The following is a 26,702-nucleotide window of genomic DNA, read 5'->3' on the forward strand; positions in this document are numbered from 1 at the left end:
GTGAAAGTGTTTACTCGGATTTCTACACAACTTCCCTTAACATACCCTTTAGTAACACGTCGAACAAACATACACACACAAAAGATTTTGTCACAGCCATCAAAATACTCTTGGACAGCATAAAAGATCAACGCTTAACCCATCATCGTTGTTGCAACGTGAACCAAACAAGACTTCCTTTAAGTTTTAAAACAAGAAACGGTAACTTGTGGCCAAATGTGGAGAATAGGATGGATGGGTAAGAAAAGATGAAATCCGCACTGTTGAATAACAAGTTTGCAAACAGTTGCTCACCGTGTATTGTATACGTTGCGACTTGTTCGTAGACATTGCTGGGTGTCCACGTTCCGCACCTTACTAAAACCGAAGAATAAATGGTAGCGCCTTCTACTTATGTTTCTATGCTAAGGAAGAGTGATACAATTATTTCATCAAGTTTCGTTATCCCACGGGTGTTGCTTGCGTCACGTTTAGGCTTAGAATATAACGAACGTTTCTCGTATATTTTAGCGCCAAAAAATTGAACTTTTTTTTCGATTTTACCGAGAATTCTGCATGAGGATTTACCATCAAGTATGCCACTCTTCAGCTCAATTGATATACAGGGTTTGTCCGGGAAGTAATAGGACAGATTTTATTCCGCCATGACTGTACTTTGGAGCGTGCGCGCACCGACTGGATCCGGTAGAGAGCGTTCCTAGCTAACGAACGAGCGGCTGGTCAGTTGTCTCCGAGCACACGGAGAGTCAGGACAAGCTTTTTCGCGCGACGTGTTTCTGTGAGTGGTGCAAGCCGAAAATGCAGCGTTCCTTAGAGCAGAGGTACGCGATTAAATTCTGTGTTAAACTCGGTAAATCTGCGACAGAGACGTTTGATATGATCAAGCATGTTTACCCAGATGATGCTTTAGCAAGAAGTGGTGTGTTTCGGTGGCACAAGGCCTTTTCGGAGGGCCGGGAAGAGGTCGCCGATGAAGACCGTGCTGGAAGACCTTCGACTTCGACAAACACCGACAATGTGACTCGTGTGCGCGAAGTTTTGAACTCAGACCGTCGACTAAGTATTCGTTTAATTGCCCAGATGTTAAATTTACCAAAAACTGTGGTTCATGAAGTTGTGACGGAGCATTTGAACATGCGCAAGGTGTGCGCGAAGATTGTCCCAAAAGTGCTCACTGACGACCAGAAATTTCGACGAGTGGAATTGTGCCAAGAAAATTTGAACATGTGTGAAAGTGACCCCCAATTTTTGAATAACGTAATCACAGGTTACGAATCATGGATCTTTGAGTATGATCCCGATGAAAGGCAAGCATTTTGAGACAACAGAGGTGATCCAAGCAGCTTGCACCGCGGCTCTCAAGGCTATTCCGGAGAATGACTTCCGTGACGCCTTCAATGCTTGGAAATCGCGCTGGCAGCGCTGCATCGACGCAGAAGGAGCCTATTTTGAAAGTTTTTAAAGAATTGTAACGATTGGCTCAATAATTTTTTTTTTAAATCGACACAGTCCTATTACTTTCCGGACAAACCCCGTATGTATCATCTTTAGACATTTTTTGAATATATGTTAATGTTATATTCTAGAATTTACAAGTAGAGATCATTAGGATTGTCTGAATGTCAGCTAAAAGAACACAGAAAATTATAAATACAATTTCTAGTTAACAATATATATATATATATAGTTAAGTAACATTGAGGTAATTGGGTTCAAAATAAAAAGAAGTTACAATATGTTATATTATAAAAGTAATTCAACCTCATTTTATTTACATCATCTTTTATGTTTATTAAATTTTACTATCTTGCAAAGGTTTCAAAAAATATATATTCACTGTTTACTGTTATAAAACAAACTACTGCAAGCTAATACATTGCATCAAAAAATTTACAGAAAAATTTTTCAAATAACTGTCACTTAATCAGCGTTCTATTTTCAAAAGGGCATCGCAGCAAATGTTTAAACTATTATATATATTCCCTCTCTCCACTGACGCAAATCCTAGGGGATGAGGGGGACATGTGCCTTCCAATCTTGGAACTGGGGCCTGTCCCCCCAATAATCCTATTTGATTTTTTTTTTTTTGGTGAGAAATGTGAAGAGTTGTGTCCGATTGTCACAAAGGAGACTAAGGTTAAATTGATGTCCCTCCAGAATAAGCCTCAAATCTGCCCGCCTCCTAATGTTGAAGACAACTCTGCTCACCCTGATCCTCCTCAGCACTGTTTTTCAACTGTGTTAATATTTTGAATATCGCTTTAAAAAATATGGGAACGGTATTATCATCACTGGTCAATAAATCAGATCGATCTGAACAAAGGAGCATGATTGACGGCAAATTCTCATGTGTAGTTTTGAGAAAATCGAAAAAAAAAACTTTTCTGGAGTTAAAAAATGTTATTCGTTCCCAATAATAATTTTGACAGTTTTTATTTTGCTCAAAAAAACTGACATAGACCTCTATACTTATGTACTGTACTCGTATATGCAGCAACATACACTGTTAACTTGTAGATTGTTATTTGTCATTTTCTAACAGTGACACATACATACTTCTTTACGAATATACTACTTGTAAATATAAATGAAAAATAAGTAAAATGTGGAAACATATTTTATGAAAATAAATTAGGTTTGTTTACCTAGCAGCCCTACTGTTTGGAATCCTGAAAATGTAACTTTTGGAACTTCGCACTATATTTCGTTTACCCCAAAAATGAAATTAGTTGACTCATCCATGCGTTTTCATGCAAAAATATGAATATTCCTTTTCATGATCTGTGAATGTTTTCCCACATTAAAAAAAAAAAATCACTCATATCACTGTATTTTAATGCCTTTTACTTTCACATTTTGTTCGATGTGGCTTTAAAATTATTTATTTATTTATTTTCAAATCGTGGTAATTGGTCGTCACGTATTGCAACGAAACACTGTAACAAGTCTGTGCTATTCATCTAATCCACATAATAAAAACATAATAAAAACTAAATATAATACTAAAATACAATGTAATAAAAACTAATTATAATACTAAAATGCAATGTAATAAAATGCATGTACAGGTGACTCGAAACCAGAAACCTATTCGCTAATATAAATTCTCGTATTTTTTCATTGACTTGATCGTTCAAGATAATAATATTTTATAAATACAAGTGCAAGTTATAGGCATTGCTCAAGCAGATGTTTCTACCAAATTTTGAGACATTTCTTACACTTTCAGGTTAGGTTAGAGCTTTGTGTTTCTTTTAGTAGAACATGCACTAAATGAGGAGCTCCGTTACTACTAGCAGATTGCCTTCAGGAGAAATCAGTATAAATATAATGTGGACGTAGGGTCTATGGCATAAAAAATCTACAGTACATAAAACAACCAATTTGTGTTGGGTTGTCACTAAAAAGCACGAAAGCTATCTAACCGAGTCAGGGCAGGAGCGCCGCAGGAGGGCGCGAGCGGTAGCGAGGAGTTGCGTTCGCAGGGAGCAAGCGCGTCAGCGACGGGGGTATTTGCATAAACGAAAATAATGGGAGAGCACATTTACACATACAGTACTTACTTACACATACACAAAATTCATTTCAATATGCTGTGCACGGACAGTAATTACTTATATTCACACTCTGATTCCTTCACGAAAATTGTTCCACATCGTACTTTATCTATAAATTTTCTGTTTGGTAGAACCGTCTGCTCGAGTGAACCCAAGTTATATCAGAGATTAAATATCCAAATTTGATACACAAACGATATAATATGTTGTATGTACTCAAAGATTAAACCTTTTCGAAGTTTTTAAAATTCGAATACAAGTAGGGGCAAAAAAATGTGGCACACAAAACCACAAAACAATTCAAAATACCGATATATATGACATACTTGCCATCGTAGAGATTATTGGAAGTACTCCCGACGATAACGAAATTCTTCGTAACCTTGCTCACTTCCTTTCATGTTAATGGTAAAAGCGCCCTCGGATGGAAAATTTCCAATTGCATATTTTGAGTTAATTTGAGGGCGCAGAACTCAATTGAACTATTGTTAATCATATCCGTCCAATTTGGGATATGGAAGACCTGTTTATATCTAAGATATTATTCATAACAAAGAAATTTCTTGAGTATATCATACTATCATATCATTTACGATACATTAAAGACACTTTTTTATGATCGATAATATCTTAGATGTAGGTAGACAAATTTATATTCCTACTTTAAATCCACTTTTCTCATTCATGGGGTATTTGTAGTCTTTGTATTATTTGTAGTGATTTGATCATTTGTGTTTCAATAATTTGTAGTGTTTGTACGATTTTTAGTATTTTGATCATTTGTGGTCTTTGTAGCATTTGTAGTGTTTTGATCGTTTGTAATGTTTGTATAATTTGTAGTGTTAGATTAATTTGTAATGTTCGTATCATTTGTAATGTTCGTATCATGTGAAATAAAGAAGCTCTGGATCATTGAGGGAATGTTTACAAGTGTTAGGAATGCTGACACACACGAAATAAACATGGCCACAACTTTTACACAGAAAACAAACAATGTTGATTGTATTTCCCGATCCTTAAGCACTTTATCATATATTAAAATAAATAAATTCAGAGTTGGTCGAGCAACCAGTGCTGAACTATTTAAAATGAATTCAACTTTCTCCCCTCGAAAACATATTCAATTTGAATAAATTTCGAATGCAGTAAGAAAATTACTCCTTCTTTGATGGTAGTAATCTTACACTTTATAAATTACGATAGGCCCATATTTGTAAACTGAACGAATGACCGAAACTAATACAAAATATATCAGTTAAACATTTTAATCAAGCCTTTTGACTTCAATGGCGTCCACGCCCCTCTCGGAGTTCTTGATTGCTTTAAGACACCCTAATTCTTTCTTTTGACGCTAATGCAAACATGTTACACTTCTCAGAATATAACGAGGACGAACAAACGTCAATATTTGTATTACTTAAATACAGGCCAAATCAAAATCATGGACTCGATTTCAGAAATATATTCTATGAATCTAATGAACATGTCCTAAAAAAATGGTAAAGAATCGAAGTCCATGCTTCAAACATACTACAAGTGTTCTATGCGAGCAGGGCCGTGCCGTTGGGGGGGGGGGCGAAAATTTCGGGAGAAAAAAGGAAAAAAGATAGGAAAAATTGCTTGGAATGGGGGAGCCGTCGTATACTCTCGCCCCGGGCGCTGATTTTCCACGGCACGACCCTGTATGCGAGCACCTCGCGTAACACGACACACATCAAGACGATAGTCTATCTTCTGTCAAACCTTTTGTATCATATTGCGGTTAATATAAGCAATTTCATTTCGTGCTCGGTGCTGACTCCTAGCGGTAGGAAGTGGAAACATTGCGTGGAAACTAAACTTTGAAAGCTAACCGTTCTCAGCAAGTGCATGTCTCATAATAATATATGCTTATCAGACTTCACAAAATAAATTTCTGAAATCGGGTCCATCATTTTGACTTGCCTTGTACAGTATATTAAATGACTTAAATTTTCCCGCTTATGATACGCATTTCAACTGGATAGCCTTGCTATCAATCTCGGTGCTCTCTGTTCTATTGGAAGAAGTTCTTGATGAAACTGGTTTTATGAAAACAAGAGAGTCTTTTGTTGTGCGACGACAAATTTTGGATTTAACAAGTTGACGAATTTTTCGTTTGCACACGAAAATCACGAAAATCAGGATCCCTTGCAACGTGTTGCTAAGATCCGGTAAGTACCAGATGTATCTTGGTCCTCCAATCGCCCAGGAAACGACTTCCACAATCCAGTTAACTCCCATGATGATGAAAAGCTTCAAGTATAAGTTGAACCTAACGTAAAAGAGAGTACAAGAATAACATTAATTTTCTGGAATAAGCATATTTCTTATTATTGGGAGCAATTTAATACTTTCATCATTGGACACACTGCACATTTAAGTACTGTTTCCCACGAGACTAGAAATGTATTTTCAAATTCGAGACGAGACTAGAAACATGGCAGAGCTCGTCTCATTTTCAAATTGAAATTAGAAATTTCTAAACTCTCGTGATCAACACTCCTTTACATAGTTTTTTTTTAAATTTCAAACATATTTTAGTGTTACATGATTTATAAATGATTGTACAAACATAATGATTGTACAAACATAAATTATAAATAATTGTACAAACATAATGAAGAGCATTTATCAACGTTTAAAGATATGAAACTCCATTTTACGATATAATTACTTCAATACATGATTCTAAATGATTGTATAAATGATTGTACAAACATAAATTACTTCAATAAATTATACAATACAATTACTTCAATGATTGTACGATATAATTATACTTCAATGATTGTACGATATAATTACTTCAATGATTGTAGGATATAATTACTTCAATGATTTACGGTATAAATGATTGTACGATATAATTATTTTAATAAATTATAAATGATTGTATAAATGATTGTACAAACATAAATTATAAATGATTGTACAAACATAATGAAGAGCATTTATCAACGTTTAAAGATATGAAACTCCATTTTACAATATAATTACTTCAATAATAAAAATTGATCCCTTACCCCCGTATCTAATCTCAAATCTTTGTATGATATCCAGTGGACATGATTTTACAAGTACGAGATAGTTAATTAGAAGGATATCGTTCTCAACCCCTCCCCCAAAAAAGTGAAGACCGACAGACTTCTTCTCCTCATACGAATCTCTTTGGAATTGAAAAATCTGAATGTTTTCATTGTTTTCACTGCTGTTTCATTTCTGGTATATAACAGTGTGTACCCATGCTTTTCAGCAGTGATGGTTATAAATTAATGAATGAAATCAACCGTGAATTTTTATTAAAATGAGTTAAATTGTCCTTAGGGCTTTGTATTCTTATTCGTTTACCATCAGATGTCAGCAGTCGTGATACTAGAGCCCTGGCCACAAATTTCGGAGCCCGAGGCGAGACGAGAATTTGGTGCCCCCTACACTCATCTAACTAATATTTTCCTTCTGTCTTACATATACATATAGCTATACAAGAGAAACAGCTCTTGTTATGCTACGCTGAAATTTTATCAAGCTGCTTCGACAGAACATTGCAACAGCCAAAAATGATCATTATACGTATATTCCCTTACAAATAAGAGCTGTTTTCAAGAGGCTTGTTTCGAACTTTTTATTAAACTTGGCAAAACTACCTTTAGTTCGTATACAGTTGGTAGTTGGTATATAAAACTACCTTTGGTTGATATACTGTTGGTAGTTGGTATATAAAACTACCTTTGGTTGGTATACAGTTGGTAGTTGGTATATAAAACTACCTTTGGTTGATATACTGTTGGTAGTTGATATATAAAACTACCTTTGGTTGGTATACAGTTGGTAGTTGGTATAGACGTATAAAGCTATCTTTGATTGGTATACAGTTGGTATATAAAACTACCTTTGGTTGGTATACAGTTGGTAGTTGGTATAGGCGTATAAAGCTATCTTTGATTGGTATACAGTTGGTATATAAACTACCTTTGGTTGGTATACAGTTGATAGTTGGTATATAAAACTACCTTTGATTGGTATACAGTTAGTAGTTGGTATATAAAACTACCTTTGATTGGTATACAGTTAGCAGTTGGTATATAAAACTACCTTTGGTTGATATACTGTTGGTAGTTGGTATATAAAACTACCTTTGGTTGGTATACAGTTGGTAGTTGGTATATAAAACTACCTTTGGTTGTTATACAGTTGGTGGTTGGTATAGGCGTATAAAGCTATCTTTGATTGGTATACAGTTGGTAGTTGGTATATAAAACTACCTTTGGTTGGTATACAGATGGTAGTTGATATATAAAACTACCTTTGGTTAGTATACAGTTGGTATTTGGTGTATAAAATTACCTTTGGTTGGTCCACTTGAAGATCAGTTATGGAGATTTACAACTATGTACATTTTATACTATCGATAAGAAATGAAATTTCAATACATTAGAAACTATAAGCTTTTAAAATGTTCGAAATGAGTAACAATATTAATTCCCAGGAATAATTGTAAACTGAAATTTTATTCTGCATGTGACTACACAAATAGCATTTTAATTTCGATTTTTTTTACTGTACAAAATATTTTGCGATATGTAATGGAAATTCAGAACCAGCCTTCTTTCAAATTTTCTCAATTTGATCTATGGAGCTGAATAATATATTTAATGTTTGGATAATAAAATCCAAGGTTTAATTTGGTTACTACATATCTTTGAAATTATGGTAATTACTTAATTTCTTAATGAATGTGAGTTCTGAATGTAAGGTTACTTAATATTAATTAACATATGAAAATACACTAACACATATACACGCATAGCTATATTTATAATGTGTGTATATGTACGTATGTATCTTTGTATGTGTATAGATAGGTAAAAAATACCACACAATTAGATACGAAAGCACAATATACTGTATATATCCTGGTGATACAAGTAGTATGAAATGGAGAAATAATCCCAATAAATGCCTTGAAATTGCAAGCATTTCATATGTCAATGAAATAAAAAAACTGGTAGTGACTAGTCTTTGAAAAAGATAAAATTCATTTTAATTAATTTTGAGCGCTATTCTACAAGTGCTTTAAGTTTGAAAATGTTATTATTCCCCTTGTTTACCATCATTTTTAATCTCGTGCAAACAGCAGCCTGCATATGTCGCTTTACCCCTCTCATCTTCATACCTTCATTCCTATCGTCGTAATTAATGCGATTAGGTATATTTCGGAATTAATTAACAACATTCATCACTATCAAAATGTGAACATGTAATTCAGAATTTGACAGTTTCTGATTTTGAGAACGCTCTTGAGTACATTATTAAGTCATTACTCGGCACTTTGTATATTGCATAGTCATTAATAAAGCAATCCACATTATGCTTTATTTTTCCAAATTATGCTTTATTGTTAATTTTAATCATTGTTTTACATTAATCGTGTATATCTAATGTATAATATTTACTATACATAAATATTCTAAATATCTTAATCTATTTATTAATATTTTATGTAACCAGTTTAATGAACTTTCTATTTAATGCACTGTAAAGAGATATGCTATACACGAGTCAGTGTTTTTTATCACTCGTGTTCGCCTTAGAGGTCCATATATACAGAAAGGGAAAGTAAAAGATGCCACCAAAAAGCACAGTAAGTGCTCAAGTTCAAGAGGTACACATAACAATATAGTGTGGAGTTCTTGTGTACTATTTACTGTTGGCGTAAAGTTTTCTTTTTTTTTTTTCACTTCAAAGGATTACACCGAAAAGTTTATAGAAATAAAAATAAGCTTTGCATTGTTATGTTCTCAATGATTTTGCATTGTAAATATTGGTTTTAAAAAATATTAATACTGTATGTTAAACTTGCAGTTAAACAGAATTTTCCAAGAATTGTGCTATATATTTTAAATTATGCTTTATACTTTATTTTCTAAAATTATGATTTATTATGCTTTTAAAATTAGTTTCTTCTGGACCCTTAGACAACCACAACCATGTTCAAGGTACCAACCATATGTGTAAACTGCTGTTATGCTTTTTATGCTTTTGGGTTGCCCTAGTCATTAACAAATCATATATGCATTTTCTTTAGTAATAAGTATAAACTTCTGACTCATTGAAACGTTTGAATTGCAAGTGGAGCGAGCAAGATATATATATATATATATATATATATATATATATATATATATATATATATATATATATATATATATATATATATATATATATATTACCAGATCTATATCTACAAACCGACAACAATATTGATTTAATAGAGCGCCGCGCCATTTACTCTTTCCCAACAGTTTTTCTTTCTTGTTGCTCGTTCCTTGTCCTCTTGCTATCAGCGTCCGGGGCAATGTCCCCCCTCGCCTCTCCGTATCTACTGCCATGCGTGACACTCACCTTGCAGTCAATTTCTTCCTGCACAATTCTTTGGTCAGAAATGTGAAACACTTGTTTACCTGAAATGTGTAAAGATTTCGTCATCTGCCCTTAATCAGTGATCCTTGAATGTCATATCATGGACGTTTTCAACAATTTATTATAGTAACAGATTTTCGTCTTCAACTTCGCGGGTCATCTTTCAGGCTCCCACTACTTCGTTTAAATCAATGTCCAAATGACAACAATTTAAAGTTTTGAAATCGAGTCCCCAGATCATATTTCATATCATTATGCATTTATGTTATCTTCATATCATTCTTCGCCAATATATTTAATGGCCGCTTGCTATTCTAAATTTTCACTTAAAACAAAGATGTATTGCAATTACACAACAATAATTACCTGTAACTTATATTTTATTTACTGATATAGACAATATTGCAGAGATGCCATGACTAAGATGATCTGCGATTATAATCCTGTTTGCAGGTAATCTGTGGGTCATCACAAGAATTTTTCAATGATATTGTATTGTCGGTTTACTGTAGCTTGGCGCTGTGTTTTGACACAAAACCTGGCCAGCGAATCTTAGCAGTCCTTCCCCTATTTTCCCCTTATAGCAGTGGTAACAGTGGCACTAACTCATCAATTTTAGCACTAGTAGGGTTTGGTATTTGCAAGTTGCGTAAATTTCGAAAGAGTTTACTTTTTCTCTAATCAGGACCGTAACTTGTGTGGGACAGGGGAGGGGCAACTGCCTCACAGGGAGGTTCTCCGCCGTTCGAAGGGGCCCATTTGGAGACAAAATTTTCTTAATCCATAGACAATATGAACATGAAATTATTAATGAAGCATCAAACAGTTTCACTACATTACATAAAGCAGCGCACAAAAGGTAAATAAAACAAAAGTGAGCCGTGGGCCCACTTCAGGAAGAAACGTCTATTATTAGGGGCCCTAGAAATAACATTTATTCGCATGGCTTTGATATTTGTCAATATTGTCCCCTTAATTAATTTGTCATGAATGGAACGGGCCCAGGGGCGTAAGTAACGGCCCCGCAGACCTTGCCGTGAGGGAGGGCCCACAGGCTCCGGGGGGCATAAATAGTAAGAGAAAGATAGAAAGAGGGGGCCCCAAGAATGAGAAAAAAAACTTTTTCTAGGAGGCCCAAATACACGTATTAATGTTTGCCCCCCAGAAAAATCTAAGTTACGGCGCTGTCTCTAATGTGAATTTATTGGTACAGTTCTGCTAATAGTTAACTATATCAGGTTGGTCTCTAAACCTTGGGCCTTGGAGAGAAACAATCTTACAGGAGGATACTATTCAAATTTTAAGAAGGTGGGGAAAGGAGAGCGAGGATGAGAAAGATGAGAAGAAAGAAAGAAAGAGAATGAAAGAAACACTTCTACATTTACTTCATAATGAATTTAAGCACATATAAACGAAAAAGGGATATCGGAACCCACCACCATAATATTTGTGGAAGTGTTGGCAACATAATATTCTGAAGGAATATATTTTCAGCCAATTCTGGGGCCTCAGTGTTTGGCTCAATTCTGGCCTTACAGCAGTGGCGGATCCAGGGGGCGATCATGGCGACTGCACCCCCAGGAGAGGAAACTTACTCATTTTATATATTTAAATAAAACCCAATCCCAGAGTTTGGAGCTCTTAAAAGTAGCTCTAAGTAGCAGTATTAAAACCCACCGCCCCCCAGGAGTCCGTCCTGGATCCGCCCCTGCCTTACAGAAGCTACCATCTAGGCATTCACCTCGTGGGACTGAGGAAAGCCTTAATAAGGAATACCGGCTAGGAATCAGGAATCATGCCCACGCTCGATCTACCTATTTTAATGCCTTTCTTTGTGTTGCACAGTGTCTGGTAAGGGCAGCCAAACAGGGCAAGTGTGTACAGCTTTAAAATGTTTAAATGTTAAAATTCGCTTTATACTGTACTTTGAACACGTAATTCAATGTGTATTATATTGTTCTTACAGCAGCATGCTTTATTTCCTAATACTTTAAGTCTATGGTTGTTAGTATTTATAATTATTGCATCACACTAATCCTTCTCAAAGCTCGTTCAATTAGTATGAAATTCTAGACTTAGCAGTTTGCAACATTGCAGACCTTCACCAACAGGCAATATGTGGCGGGAATATTTCCACCTATACTCGCATCGAAATTCCCAGCCCTTGTTTACAATCAGTACAATATGTTTCTGTCGCCATATCATGAAAACAATGCTCTCCAGCGAACCTAACGGTCTTCGTTTTTTCTGTTTATTGTTTACAACACAAACTGCCATCTTCCAATATTGCCAGGCGTACAAGGTTTTCACACACTTTCGAACAAGAACACTTGTACAAAATTGAGTGTGCATTATATATAAGATTGTATTACATAATAACTAACTCGATTTGTCATAACGTTAATATCTCAATCATCTCAAAAGCAGCAATTTATGTAGTAATAGCACTTGGTCCATGACTGTGCAGAAGTAGGTACATTCGGTTCGGCGATTCATGTGCCTGGCAACCATGAATTAACCATGTAGGGGTGAGACGCAAGGTTTTGACGGTCGCACTACAATTGTTGTTTGTAAACAATTTTCCATCCTAGAGTGAACGGACAATATGTACAGATGCAGACAAGAATACATGCAGACAATCATCATCCTATATGCACTCTAAAAGTCTGTTTTGATCGTCTGCACGGCGGAAAAACAATCAGCATTTGATTTCGTCGCAAGAAGTTGGCGCTACTATCCTCCTTCGTACGTGGCATCGTGGGTCCGTAATCAGTATGCTTTTATCCCTTCGCTTGTTTCGAAAGATCAGATAGAAGACTAAGCCACTGCATATCGGACTCTTACTTACTTAAAAAGAATCGTTTCATTTCAATTATTCTTGGATTATTGTTTCTAGGTGTTTATTGTTTCTAGGTGTCATTTTCTTTTTATTTCCTTGTCTGTTCATACCACAAATCCACGACTTCTACGCAACACGCCTGCCAACGGTTAGATTTAAAATTTCCACACAGCTGACGTCACAAAGAAAGTTAGTTCCTTCGGAGCAAATAAAGAGGCGCTACCGTGTACTGGTCACTAATATTTCAAGTTTTTCGGCAAGTTGACCATTTGTCAGAGTGGAAAAAATCACGATTTTTTAAAAATCATTTTAGTTGATTTTTTAAATTTAAATCCATTTTTATTATTTAAATCAAATCTTTCTCCTCGTATAATACAAGTCACGAACTGAAGAAAAAGCATTAGGAATTAGTATTAAATGTTAACTATGCCATCTAAGTGAAAGTATTGGGGTTTAAGTTTGAATTAATCCCCAATCGTTAACCTATTTTAATTCCAAACAGTGTTTCTTAAGCATTAAAGAAAAAAAAAAAACATACAGCAACGTTTATGAACATGACACTTTTCTTTTCACGAAATTACTGATATTTGGCCGGGACATATTTTTTAAAAAAATCGGAACTAGTTAGCGGCACGAAATACATATAAAGTACATAAATTTGGCATAAAATTAACTAACTAACTCTATAGTCTATGGAACCCGGAGGTTCAATGCAACGTTCACAAAAGCTCTCCACTGACTTCTATCCTTAGCCAATTGGATCCAGTTTCTACTTTGTATTCCTATCTCTGCGAGATCCATCTTAATATTGTCCTCCCATCTCCACCTAGATCTTCCTAATGGCCGTTTTCCGATTTGTCTTCCAGTAAAGACTTTGAAAGCGTTTCTACTTTCTTCCATTCTAGCTACATGACTCGCCCACCTAAGCCTCCTACACTTGACCCTAACAATGTTGGGCAAACCGTATAAATTGTGTAGTTCCTCGTTATGAAGTTTCCACCATTCTCGTTCCTCTTGGGTCCGAATATTCGTGTCAAGATCTTGTTGTCAAATACTTTTAGTTATGCTCTTCCCTCATAGTAAGCGAACATGTTTTGCAACCATACAGAACAACAGACATGATTATCGTTTTATATATTTTAAGCTTCAAATTCCTCGACAGAATTCGCGACAACAACAGATTTTGAACTGAATAATAACACGAATTCCCTGTTTTTGGTCGACATTTAATTTCTTCGTGAATATCGTTTTCGTTGGTTAATATTGATCCCAGATATTTGAAAGTATCTACTTTATCAAAAACTAGCAGCGTTCACCCCGCTTCGCTGCGGTCACCCCGGAACGCAATAAACTTTGTTACTTAGATAATTTTTACTTTTTCGCTTTCAAGTGATATGATAAAAACCATAGAAGATTGCAGTAAATGTTAACATTATATCGCCTGTCATTTATGTTAACCCGCCCCGCTTCGCTGCGGTCACCCCGCAACGCAATAAACTTTATTACTTAGATAATTTTTACTTTTTCGCTTTCAAGTGATATGATAAAAACCATAGTAGATTGCAGTAAATGTTAACATTATATCGCCTGTCATTTATGTTAACCCGCCCCGCTTCGCTGCGGTCACCCCGGAACGCAATAAACTTTGTTACTTAGATAATTTTTACTTTTTCGCTTTCAAGTGATTTATAGCGCCTGTTAGTTATGTTAACCCGCCGAGTCACAGGGTCATGCGGGTTGCATATAAATACGTTTATTTTTATACCTATGATGAACTAATAACAAAGGATTTCTACGTATGGACACCTGAATGATCAATTATCTCAAGACACTGGTAATTGAAAATTAAAGTGATATGATAAAAACCATCTAGGGTCCACATCCTAACAACCCCCCAAAAATGAAAGAAATCGGTTCAGCCGTATTAGCGTGATGAGCGGACAAAGGATTTTTTGTACGTATTGACACCTGATTGGTCAATTATCTCAAGACACTGGTAATTGAAAATTAAAGTGATATGATAAAAACCATCTAGGGTCCAAATCCTAACAACCCCCCAAAAATGAAAGAAATCGGTTCAGCCGTATTAGCGTGATGAGCGGACAAAGGATTTTGTGCGTTCTCTTTTATATATATAGATATTATTCGATATTTTAACGCACCCAAAATTTGCTGTATTATGATACCGAGGAATTTCTATGTATTTAGTACATAAACTTCGCCCTTTTTTTTCCTTTCGAAGAGGGGATCGGGCTTCTCTAAGTACGCCCCTATTATCTAGAAACAAACGGACGTGCACACAAAAGAATTTTCGTCTTAAATGTCTATGGTGATTTCACCGTTGGAATAGTTAGCGATTTAAAAACCCTATGTTACGAAGAGAAGAAAGCAGGATTCAGCCGTTACCCGTTCAAAACGGGATTTTTCCTAATCATCCTCTGTATGATACTCATTTTCATACTGTGCTGTACATACATTTGAGTCTCATTGTATTATGATTATTTATTATCTTCAATAATCAAAATAACAGATCAGAAACGGGATTTTACTTATTTTCACTTCAAATTAATTTATTTCCGAATTTGATTTAAATCAACGATTTTTATTTATTTATTTTTTTAAATCAAGTGATTTAAATCTTGATTAAAATCGTGATTTAAATCAGACTGATTTAAATCAATTCACTCTGCCATTTGTATTATTGTCTGTGAATACATAAATCTTTTGATGTGTTTATTTATCATCTAAATGAACTAGTTTATTCCAGAGATTATAATTACTAATTACAATACCTTTGAGTATCGGTTTGCTGGTCATCATGGCGTTGGTTCCCTTTCTTCTGCAGAACAGCTGTTTCCTTTCTCATTTCAACAATTTTCATTGCAGTGAGGATGAAAAATATTAGGTTGGTGAAAAGCAATATAGCAATCGGTCCATTAAAATAGCACAAATTACTAAATTTATCTGAAAAAAATATACGTATATAAATATGAATAAAACGTGAAGTTCACTGTTACACTTAGGCTTATATTTTTATCAACGTTACTACTACTACTACTACTACTACTACTACTACTACTACTACTACTACTACTACTACAACTACTACTACTACTACTACTCTGCTACTACTACTACTACTACTACTACTACTACTACTACTACTACTACTACTACTACTACTACTACTAATAATAATAATAATAATAATAATAATAATAATAATAATAATAATAATAATAATAATAATGATAATAATACTGGGAGAAACTACTAGAATCCTAAAGAATAACAAAAATACGTTAATGATATAATTTTATTGCTATTTCTGTAGACATGATAAGTTCCAAGTTCAGTACTGCCGAGGTGCGTCATTTAGGAGAGGGCAGGGGGTAATTCTCCCTTGAATTTGAGAAACACATGCATTTTAGTAAATTGTATACTAATAAAAAACGTGAAACTCTTATGGATGGACAATCTTGTCATTTTTCTCCCCTTCAAGCAGCACCTGAGATGACGCTACTGTTTGCAGAGCAGATATTAGGAAATATACCAAATTTTGTGGGCCATGACTTATCTTGATTTATTAATAGGAATTTGGGTAGGGGAGAACTCTAGCTTATCCTTGCTGATTGTGAGCTGCCAAATTGTAAAGATGAAATATTTAGAAAATTCCGGAAATTAATAAAAAAAATACGGATTTCGAAAAACGGAATTTCCGATTCCGGAAAAGTTTGGCCATCTCTAAAATATACCCATTTCATTCCAGTCATACGAACGTTTGTTGGCAATAGTTCCTAATATTTCCGTTAAAGGCGCCACATAAAAGACTCGAATAATTAATCATTGAACCACTCTGCCATCTATTGACTTATTGCCTAATTAAATGACAATTGTGAGGTTGCCTACCCATAGTTATACATCTGTAATAACTACAGTTATGAATTTTAGGTGCAAAATTACGGTTAAAAAGTGAAATATAAGCGCAAAAATTTTTTAAAAAGTATAAATTTGAAATGTAAATATTCATACAAGTACCAAAACTATGGTACACTAGACTAGGGTGACCAAATCATCAACTAGAAAAAACAGGACAACTTTTTACTTTTGGATAGGTTGCTTTCCTAAATATATATTTTTGAATCTCCGTTCTCTCTCTCTTTCTCTCTCTCTCTCTCTCTCTATCTATCTATCTCTCTCTCTCTATCTAATTATCTATCTCTCTCTCACAAAAAAAAGGGCAAATTTACAATTTCTAGTTTTAAAACCTATTGAAAAGGTTGTGGAATTAATTAAATAACAAGTAACTATCAGCAACTACCAAAAAATTAAATTTTGAAAACATTGCTAAAAATATATGAAACATTAATCAATATCTGTTAATCAACAAAATTTGTCACTGGCAGAATTTATAACGAATTACTCTCAGCATCGGATTCCAACTCCCTTTATTTGCTTTTTCTTTACTTTTAAACATTATTTCACTTACAACTAGTTTTCTTTTACTTTCACTTTCATAGTTCTATATTTTTGTTCCCCTTTCGTAAATGACAGTATGTTACATCTTACAAGGGAAGTATCAATGGGCTCATATCGAAACCTACCGTGAAATTTCACTCAGAGGAAAGAAGTCCCACAGAAAGACCACACACAAAAAAGCAGCTGCGTTTTTGAATTGAAATTAACCAAAATGGCAGATTGAAATGTCGCGTATCCATGTCGACAATTGCACAATACGTTCAGTACCACTTCTTGTAAACTGGCTGTTAATGATAAAAAGTCAATAACAACAATATGGGTACATACTATACCTAAGGGGAAGTCGTACGGTAAGGTGAACCTTGACAGCAGCCATCTTGAATTCAGGTCAAGTTTTGTAAATAGGAATAGGGCAATATAATACATGATTTTGGGGTAGAATTTAAGCAGAAAAATAATGGTAGCAATAGTATTAAGATACGTGCATTTGGTAAAAAGTTACAGGCATATTTATTGTGTATGTTTGCATGTGCACAACTCCCAAATGAAGCAGCTGTCCAAAAATAAGTTGTCGCTATTAAAATTTAACTCTTACTCGATAATTTTCGTATTATCTAGTATATCTTTGCTCCTATTCAACGGATTTGAACCAAATTTTCAGAGTAGTCTTTCAAAAGTATTTAGTTGTGACCACCATAATTTCAAACAAATCATCAGAAAACATCTACATGGTGTTTAAACTATTTTGTACTTTTCCAATGGAATTTTCGTTTTGTTTGGCTTGTATCTCCACCCCTATTCAACCAATTTGAACCAAATTTGCCGACTAATCTCTTACAAGTGTGTAGCTTTGTTCAACGACATTTAGAACAAATTGGGAAAATATAGAGGGTGTTTCCTATATATTTGCTGTCAATGTTCACCTTACCGTACGACTTTCCCTTAGGTATAGTATGTACTCACATTGTTGTTATTGACTTTTTATTAACAGGCAGTTTACAAGGGGTAGTACTGAACGTATTGTGCAATTGTCGACATGGATACGCGACATTTCAATCTGCCATTTTGGTTAATTCCAATTCAAAAACGCAGCTGCTTTTTTGTGTGTGGTCTTTCTGTGGGACCTCCTTCCTCTGAGTGAAATTTTACGGTAGGTTTCGATATGAGCTCATTGATACTTCCTTTGTTAGTTAAATCACGGAAACACTTTACTGTACTGATGACAGCACCTCATTCTTCCATTGCCCGAAACAGAGTAAAAACAGTTTGTTTTTCATAAGACTTTCAGCCCCTTGCAATGTCGTTTGCGGAATGGGAGTCTTGGAGGGAAAACAGTGCAGCCACCACATCCAATATCGCAAACGTCGCAATGACGTTGCTCAGTAATTAGACATATTCCAATATAATCACACAGCTTGGAAAATAATAATATAAATTAGGAAATTTTAGATTGGAAACTTTTTTGTACCCAATGAACGTAAACACGGGACATTTTGGCGTCCCGGGAAAGTTTTTCAGGACACCGGGATTGGTAGTGAAAAAACGGGACAATCTCGTTTTTACGGGACGGTTGGTCACCCTACACTAGACATCAGTAGCGTAATTTAAGATTTTGCCACGGGATGGGGAGGCAAGATTATTCACCGAGTTTCACGTTTTTTAGTAGTGTAGTAGTATACAATTTAGTAAAATGCACGTATTCCTCAAACTCAGAGGCTTTTATCCTCCCTAAAGGAGGCCCCTGCACCATATGAAGAACTCAAAATTCACTGTCCGATGGAATAAGCCTAGTCCCAAAGAGCCTTTTCAAGACTTCTGCTTCAACAGAAATACTGAGTAGCCCAAAAGTAGGTACACAGTACCGTACTGATCACCTCATTACATTTTATATAATTTCTTATTGTTATCCATCAGGAAAACTTAGTTCTTTTTGTTTGTTCTTAATACCTTTTTCTTATATCTTAAGCTTGGAACAGCCGAAGCAAATAAACCCATAAATTAGAATGTTATACTTGATCAATGCAGGGGTGTAAACCTACTTTAGGGCCACCCTGTATTAAAAAATCTGCCTGAAGCAAGTTTCGGAACACAATGTTATTAAAGTGACAAGCACAGAAAACTATTATTATTATTATTATTATTATTATTATTATTATTATTATTATTATTATTATTATTATTATTATTATTATTATTATTATTATTATTATTATTTCCATTTCCAAAATTACCAATGTGAAGATTCGCTTTAGAAAGGTGTGAAGTTCTATATAGAGAGTTACTTAAAAATAACGAAGTACATATTTCAACGATTTTGAACATTTCTGTCCTATTGGGTAAAAAGGAAATTTTCATTTCTCTTTATTCGTGACTGATAACATCATGTCAATGTTGCCAGATCTGAAGATTAAAAGGTAGCAAGGTTATGCAACAAAAGGAACGGATTTTAACTATTTGTAGCCCAAACAAACAAACAAACAAACAAACAAAAAAAAAATCAGATGTCAGGGTAACCATGGGTAGGGGACGACTACAGTTTCGGACTGTTATGGTGGTGTGTTAGGGGAAATTCCATACTACGTCAGCTGCAATAAAACTGCGGTGTGTAGTGAACTTTGCAGACTGTAATGGTACAAAATGGGCAACTTTCTGATTTTCAAGGAGACATGTTTGCATAATCAGTTATGTGGCCTGTGAAATACACAGAACGTTCACAGTATGTTTATTTACAATTACTCCTCACTTCTTTTAATTAAATAAGATGACTATTAAAAAGAAAATTGTGTATGGATTGTTTTGGAGATGGAGCTTCCATGTCTAGATATGAGTAAAACACAAAGGACTAGCAACAATGACAATTACGTAAAAGCCTACAGCTATAGTTTCGAGTTAAGATAACATCAAGAGAAATTCGACTTATAGAGGTAAACTTCGACTTCAAGAGGTTCGCAGATATGAAACTAAACCGAGTTACGGAAGTTTTTAAATATGATTATGAAATCCTTAAAATTCGACTTATCGAAGTTCCAATCTTTAAACATTCGAGTTACAAAAGTTATTTTAACATCGAATCTTATGGAGAATTAAGGAAATGTAAAAAAAAAAAAAAAAAAAAAAAATCGAGTTGTCAAGCAATTTGAGTTATCGTGGTCCAAATTATATATGAATAAAGGACCGTAGTACATGTAATCTTCTTAATTCGCAAAAGGACCTTTTAAAGAGGGCTATAACAGGTGCGGATCTAGCCCAGGGCATAGGAAGCCTGGGGCCCCCAGTTTTTTGAGTGACAAAAATAATTGAAGCTATTATTTATACATTTTTGAAAGTTGATAGTAAACCAGGGTGTCTACTAAAATTATACAATGAAATTTCGTGACTTTTTCGTGACCTTTTCTTTACTAAATCATAAAATTTCCTAACATTTTCAAGAGCGAATTTGGGTGCGAATTAGGCCGAATTTTCATCCATGCGATAGAAACGTACTTTGCTTGTGATTTGGTAGCGTCTAAAGCCGACGATAGACATTTTTGGTGTTCAATTCTGATGTTTTATAGAACAAAATTTTTCCAATCTGTACTTACATTTGCACAGTTAAAAAAATCGTGACCCAAAAGCTAAACTTCGTGACTTTTTCGTGACTTTCATGACCGTTTTCTGATTTCGTGACTTTTTCGTGACATTCGTGACTTTCGTGACCGATAGACACCCTGTAAACTCATGATATACTGAACCTATCATAATCTGGGTTCTGTTTGTCCCCTCAGTTCTTATTGCCTAGATCCGCCTCTAGGCTATACACCTATGAAAATGTCGTAATATTAAACATTAATAACTCTTACATTCCAAACACTTTACCTTGAAACCAACACTTGACAGTCCCCATACTTGGTCTCACGACATTAGATGGAATGTTAGGTGCATTATCCACTGCTATCGTTACCGTAAGGAACACGATAGGGCATCCCCAAGCGTACAAACTGTACAACAAAAATTTCTTTCGTTTCTTCTCCTTTACGCTGCCATGTACAGGTCGAATCCCGCTGCAAAGAAATTAAAAGAATTAGTTACAAATATTTGGGACTTTTTTAACATTTGTAATCTACGACGGATGTTCTATAAATTTACTAACAGAAAATGATCTCATATTTCAAAATTTTTAGTGTAACCATGTTTTGAAAAAAAAAAAGTCATAAATGTATTACAAATATTTGTCTGTGATCTCGAAAACCACAAATGTTAGAAACGTTGCGTTTCGCTGTTCGATTCCAAATTTTGTGCAGATATGCCAGTTCCTATTCGTTTTTTTTTTAAACGAACTCGTCTTTATTTTTCTTATTCCACATTTTAGGCGTCGTTTTGTCCCTATTAGTTTAATATTGCCACTAGGTTGATACCCTTGTGAAAGGCAACCAGTAGAGGAGCTACGTATTGCGGGTTGATGGACATTTCAGGCGCTTTGCTTTAATCTGAATGACAGAACCTATTGCAAGCTGGCAATTTCGAAGGTTTGTGGACCCACAATGAGGCATATTCGGATATGGAATTATAAGAAAAAAAATATTTGCGTCTGGTATCATTTATTACCTATCCAAGTTTGCCACGAACTCCCCCCAACACTCTACATATTAAAATACTACATTTATATGTTTGTCTATAGCAATTATTTCCCTTTACTTGTGTTCGTACACTGAAAAAATCCGTTGTCCGGACAGCGGTATATTGTACAAATATACGGAATCCTCTTGCTTACTACAGAAATCATTACGGAACATACTTTATCCGTATGCTACATAGGCACTGCCATTAGCTGTTAAATCATGCCGTTGCAGGATGTCTGATATCTAACAGTCTTCCTTATATTACATACTTATATGTATGTTACCTTCGTCAGCCATGTTATATACGTCCATTTGTATGTGAGATCCTGACCGCCTATAGTGTTTCATACGGAAAGTACATATAGATGGAATACTTATACAGAAAGTATTATAAGATATGCGTTTTCAGTTATACGTTTGTCGTACGTTAAGTCCAAAAACTACAGGATTTACAAATGTAACATACAATATTATGTACACCACATACACTTTTTCTCAGTGTATCCCAGATATAGTGATAAGTGGGAAGGAGATTCACGCTCATATTAGAACTATGTCCTGTGGAAATACAATAGCTCAGGTTCAGCTAGTATATGCAATAAATTTATGTATGAATCCGTACAATAAGTCTGCACCACACATAATGGCGTACGCTAGGGAGTTTCCAGGCTGTAATTCCCGCTTGAACAAGATATGTAAAATAAATATATAGAACCCGTTACTCATACATAATTTGAGGATTGCGTATTAGCCTTATACCGAAACGTAAATTTATGAATGGATGTATATGGATAGCCTCTGCCGTTACCTGTGAAGATGTTAACGAATTAACTCTTTTAACGAACTCGGATGAGATAATCGTTTTTGCTACCTGTTGCTAAAAACAGAATTTAAATATTCGTTTTCGGTCATCATGTGAAGTAATGGACGTAGCGTGATCCTAATAACATGTTTAATAGCAGAAGTAGTGTGGATCGTTATTCAGGTTATTAGTAGCTATTTAGGTTTGTCTCTTTCAGCACCGAGACAATATAATTTAAGGTCGAATCCAACCCACCGCAGTTCCCGGCGGAAGCTCACGTGGATCGAATCCGTCGTTAAGATGTAGGTCCACGTCTCATATAGTCTCGCTGTTGAAAGAGATACTAAACTCAAATCATATCATACCATACTATACCGAACCACCGCACAATTTTTAATTTATAAAGCTCTCCCACCGGAACCTTGTGCATCAAAGCCACGTACGCTAGCCACTAGACCAGAGGAAGGGGTTACTATTAGTATTAGTAGTGATAGGAGCAGTAACAGTAATTTTAATAGTAGTATTTTTAGTTCAAGTAATAATTGTTCTAGTGCAAGATGACCCAGAAAACTAAGATCTGAAAGAATAATAGAACAAAACGGATTGCAGAGAGAAACTCGTTTATTCAAAAATATACAATGAGTATGACAACAGTTTGTAATGACCATGCTTTGAAAATGAAATCTGGTACGTGTTCCATTGCTGTTCAGGGGTAAAAGTGAGTGGTAACACAGTGTGACGCCGTTCCCACAGTTCCTAAAAATTACAATGGGCAAAGATAGGCAGGGGACGGCGTGACGTCATGCAGCTACTTATCGTCCCCCTACCTTTTCAGATCCTGAGCAATACACATTTCAAGACGTCTGAAATCTGGCACCACCCGACGTGTCATATCTTGGGGAATAGCTGTTCCGCTTGAATTACTATCTTGAAGTCCGTAAGAATGTGAGGCCGTTGTGCGTAAATCTTAGCAGAATGTTTTCACATGACAAGATTTGCTAGTTTAGGTCCTTGGACAAGCATAATTTTATAAGGGGAAAAATACAGATCTTCGCGTAAAATTCTTCTTACACTCTTCCGAGGAAGCCGAACAGCTGCAGCATGCTTCCCTGCAGAATTTTTCGGGGACTGCAAAACAGATTTTCTCACAGCCTCCATATTGTCCGGCGTACGAGCACTTTTAGGTCGGACAGGTGGTTTATTTTCTAATCTCGAACCCGTTGTTCGGAACTTCTCGACTTACTTAGTTCACAAACTGTTTTCAATACCGTTTTATATTTTTCAATAAACAAGTTTCTATTTGCAGTACTTTATGTTTTATTCACCTTTCAAATGAGGCAGGTTGTTTCGTGTCACCTTGTATATTAAATTTAACGACCCACATTATGCAGTTTGCGCTAAATTAATAAAAGTTAGTCATTATTAAATTATTGATGGAATGAAAATGTGGAACCAAACGGGAGAACCCCGAGAAAACTCATGGATTGAGTTGATTTTGAGGTTAACTCCCTTTCAACAGCGAGGCTATATGAGACGGGACCTACTGATTAACGTGGAATCCAAACCACATGAACTCATGGATTCTATATACTCCACCACACTAGGATTAAATCACGGTTTTCTTGCCCGAGAGAGAGAGAGAGAGAGAGAGAGAGAGAGAGAGAGAGAGAAGGAGGAAGATTTACTATTCAGTCATTGTGCCCCTTATTTTGATCCAAATGTACTCTTCTCTTCCGTCTTATTTCTACGAGGGGAAGCCAAAAAGTAAAGGGACAGTTTCTAGCACTAGGATATGGTAACACTGCTAATATACAGCGCTGAATTAGTGTTGTCTGCAACATGTCACTCTTATTCCCGAGCTAGTAATTGGAGTGTAGCAGGCTGTTAAACATGACAGCATCATTGTCGATTTGCACCACGGAGGAAATGAGGGCAGTGATCCGCTTTTGGTGTGAAACCTGCGGAAATTATTCGTCGAATGCAAGCGCAGTACGCTGACTGATAGTCGTTTATTGCCATCCATAAGCCACAAAGGTTGACATCTCTCATTAACATTTGGTGCCAGGGCCGTGCCGTGGAAAATCAGCGCCCGGGGCGAAAGTATACGATGGCGCCACCATACATATATTCCAAGCAATTTTTCCTATCTTTTTTCCTTTTTTCTATCGAATTTTCGCCCCCTTACTTCGGCGCCCCGCTCGCCCCCCCCCCGCACGGCACGGCCCTGTTTGGTGCGTTATCGTCGCCAGGGAGATGGATGTTTACGGCAAATCGTTACCGTAGATGATACTTGGATACATAATCACGAACCGAAAGTAAGGCTACAAGTATGGATTGGAAACACCCATCATTACCAGAAGTTAAGAAATTTAAATGTCAACCATTAACTAGCCATTGATGTGGTGCAAAATTAGTTACAGGTGCAACCGAAAGTCTTTTTTCTGACGGAATCAAAAAACACTTGTGAAACGTTGGGAAAAGTGCGTTGAAGTGCAGGGAGATTATGTAAAAAAAAAAAAAAAAAAAAAAAAAATAATAATAATAATAATAATAATAATAATAATAATAATAATAATAATGTATGTTTCAGTTTTTATCATTAGAATAAATATCTTTTCTCAAGTCCTTTTACTTTTTGACTTCGCCTCGTAATTCATATATGGAATACTACATTTAAGACGATAAAAAAAATCATTACTTTTTTCCTTTAATACGCTCCCGTAAAACAACAAATTGAATAAGTATTACTTAAAAACTCTCTGAAAGTCAAAAGTTAACATTGCATTAAATCTTTACCATGTAACTAGCAATACCATATTCAAGAAAACAATGCATCTTTTAACGCGAAAAATTACGATTGTATTAAAAGAGTTTTATACGCGGATAAATTCCATAACGAGGAGTTTTATAAAGCAAAAGCATGGCCATAAAAAAATATATTCTTCGTGCAAAACAGGTTGGTATTGAGTAAGAACGTGACATAACTAAGAAATCACGAGAAATACCATTCTTAGTTAAGGTCAATATTCTTTTGGAATTAAATAATAATAATAAACGTGTTATATTCCATGTGATTTGAAATGGCGGTTAAACTAGTTGTAACAATTATACAAGAAGACACAAATTACTGTCAAAACTCCTGTCAGTCTGGCGTTATTAAAATATAGCGAAATTGTTACACAAAGATTAACGGATTAGAATTTAGCGTCCCTTGAAATAGTGAGCCTACAGTTTAACATAGGGTCCAAACCCACCCACCCACATATCCCATCCAGTGGCGGGTCTAGCCCGGGGCTGGGAGGCCTAAGCTCCCAAGCGTTTTTAGTATTTAAAATTATTTAGGGCATTATTTATATACAGGGTGTCCAATACACAATGCAACCGGAGTTTGGGATAATATAACTTCTGAAACTGAAGCGATACACAAATAATAGTTATATCAAAATGAAGCCTTGTTGATGTATATATTTTTAAAATAGGAAGCAACGATTGAATTACACTAGGAACCACACAGTGTTGCCAAATGTAACCGAAGGTGTAAATCATTTTTTTTTTTTTTTACAAAACAGGTAAATTGACTCATAACTCACATATATGGATGTACTGTCGTTAATTTTCAGTTTGTTTTGTTGGAGTAACTTGGAAACTAGCGAGCAGATAAAATAATATTTCATTCCCACCGATAACTAATCAGTTGCGGTCTCTGTAAGGGACAAGTAGGGAAATCGTAGTTTTCATAAATTAAATCTCTGAATTGGCAACCCTACTGATGTTTCAGTGCATCAAAATGTGTGTTAAGGATCTATCTACATTATGCAATTCCTGAAAATAACGAAAAAGGAACTTTGAAATTATCATGATAAAATTTTTACGTACATACACCCGGCAACACTGCTATTCATTTCTATGGGGCTATTTAAAGCAACAGGTATACAAGAACAATTCTCGAACTATACAAGACTTCGAAACGAACATTCGCAGTGCTA

General features: G+C 35.3%; 1 protein-coding gene across 1 annotated transcript in view; it reads right to left on the reverse strand.

The window, feature by feature from the left end:
• Nucleotides 1-2,811: 2,811 nt before the first annotated feature.
• The window catches only part of LOC145694595 (G-protein coupled receptor Mth2-like), a 54,317-nt gene continuing 30,426 nt past the window's right edge, over nucleotides 2,812-26,702 (reverse strand). The window contains exons 3-5 of the mRNA XM_081770965.1: nucleotides 21,172-21,356; nucleotides 15,630-15,801; nucleotides 2,812-5,850 (exon numbers count right to left, since the gene is read on the reverse strand). Of these exons, the coding sequence (XP_081627091.1) occupies nucleotides 5,538-5,850; nucleotides 15,630-15,801; nucleotides 21,172-21,356 (670 nt within the window). The 3' untranslated portion in view covers nucleotides 2,812-5,537. The remainder of the gene's footprint in view (nucleotides 5,851-15,629; nucleotides 15,802-21,171; nucleotides 21,357-26,702) is intronic.

The sequence above is a fragment of the Thermobia domestica genome, chromosome 9, assembly GCF_964235325.1.
Source record: "Thermobia domestica chromosome 9, izTheDome1.hap1.1, whole genome shotgun sequence".
Taxonomy (NCBI): domain Eukaryota; kingdom Metazoa; phylum Arthropoda; class Insecta; order Zygentoma; family Lepismatidae; genus Thermobia; species Thermobia domestica.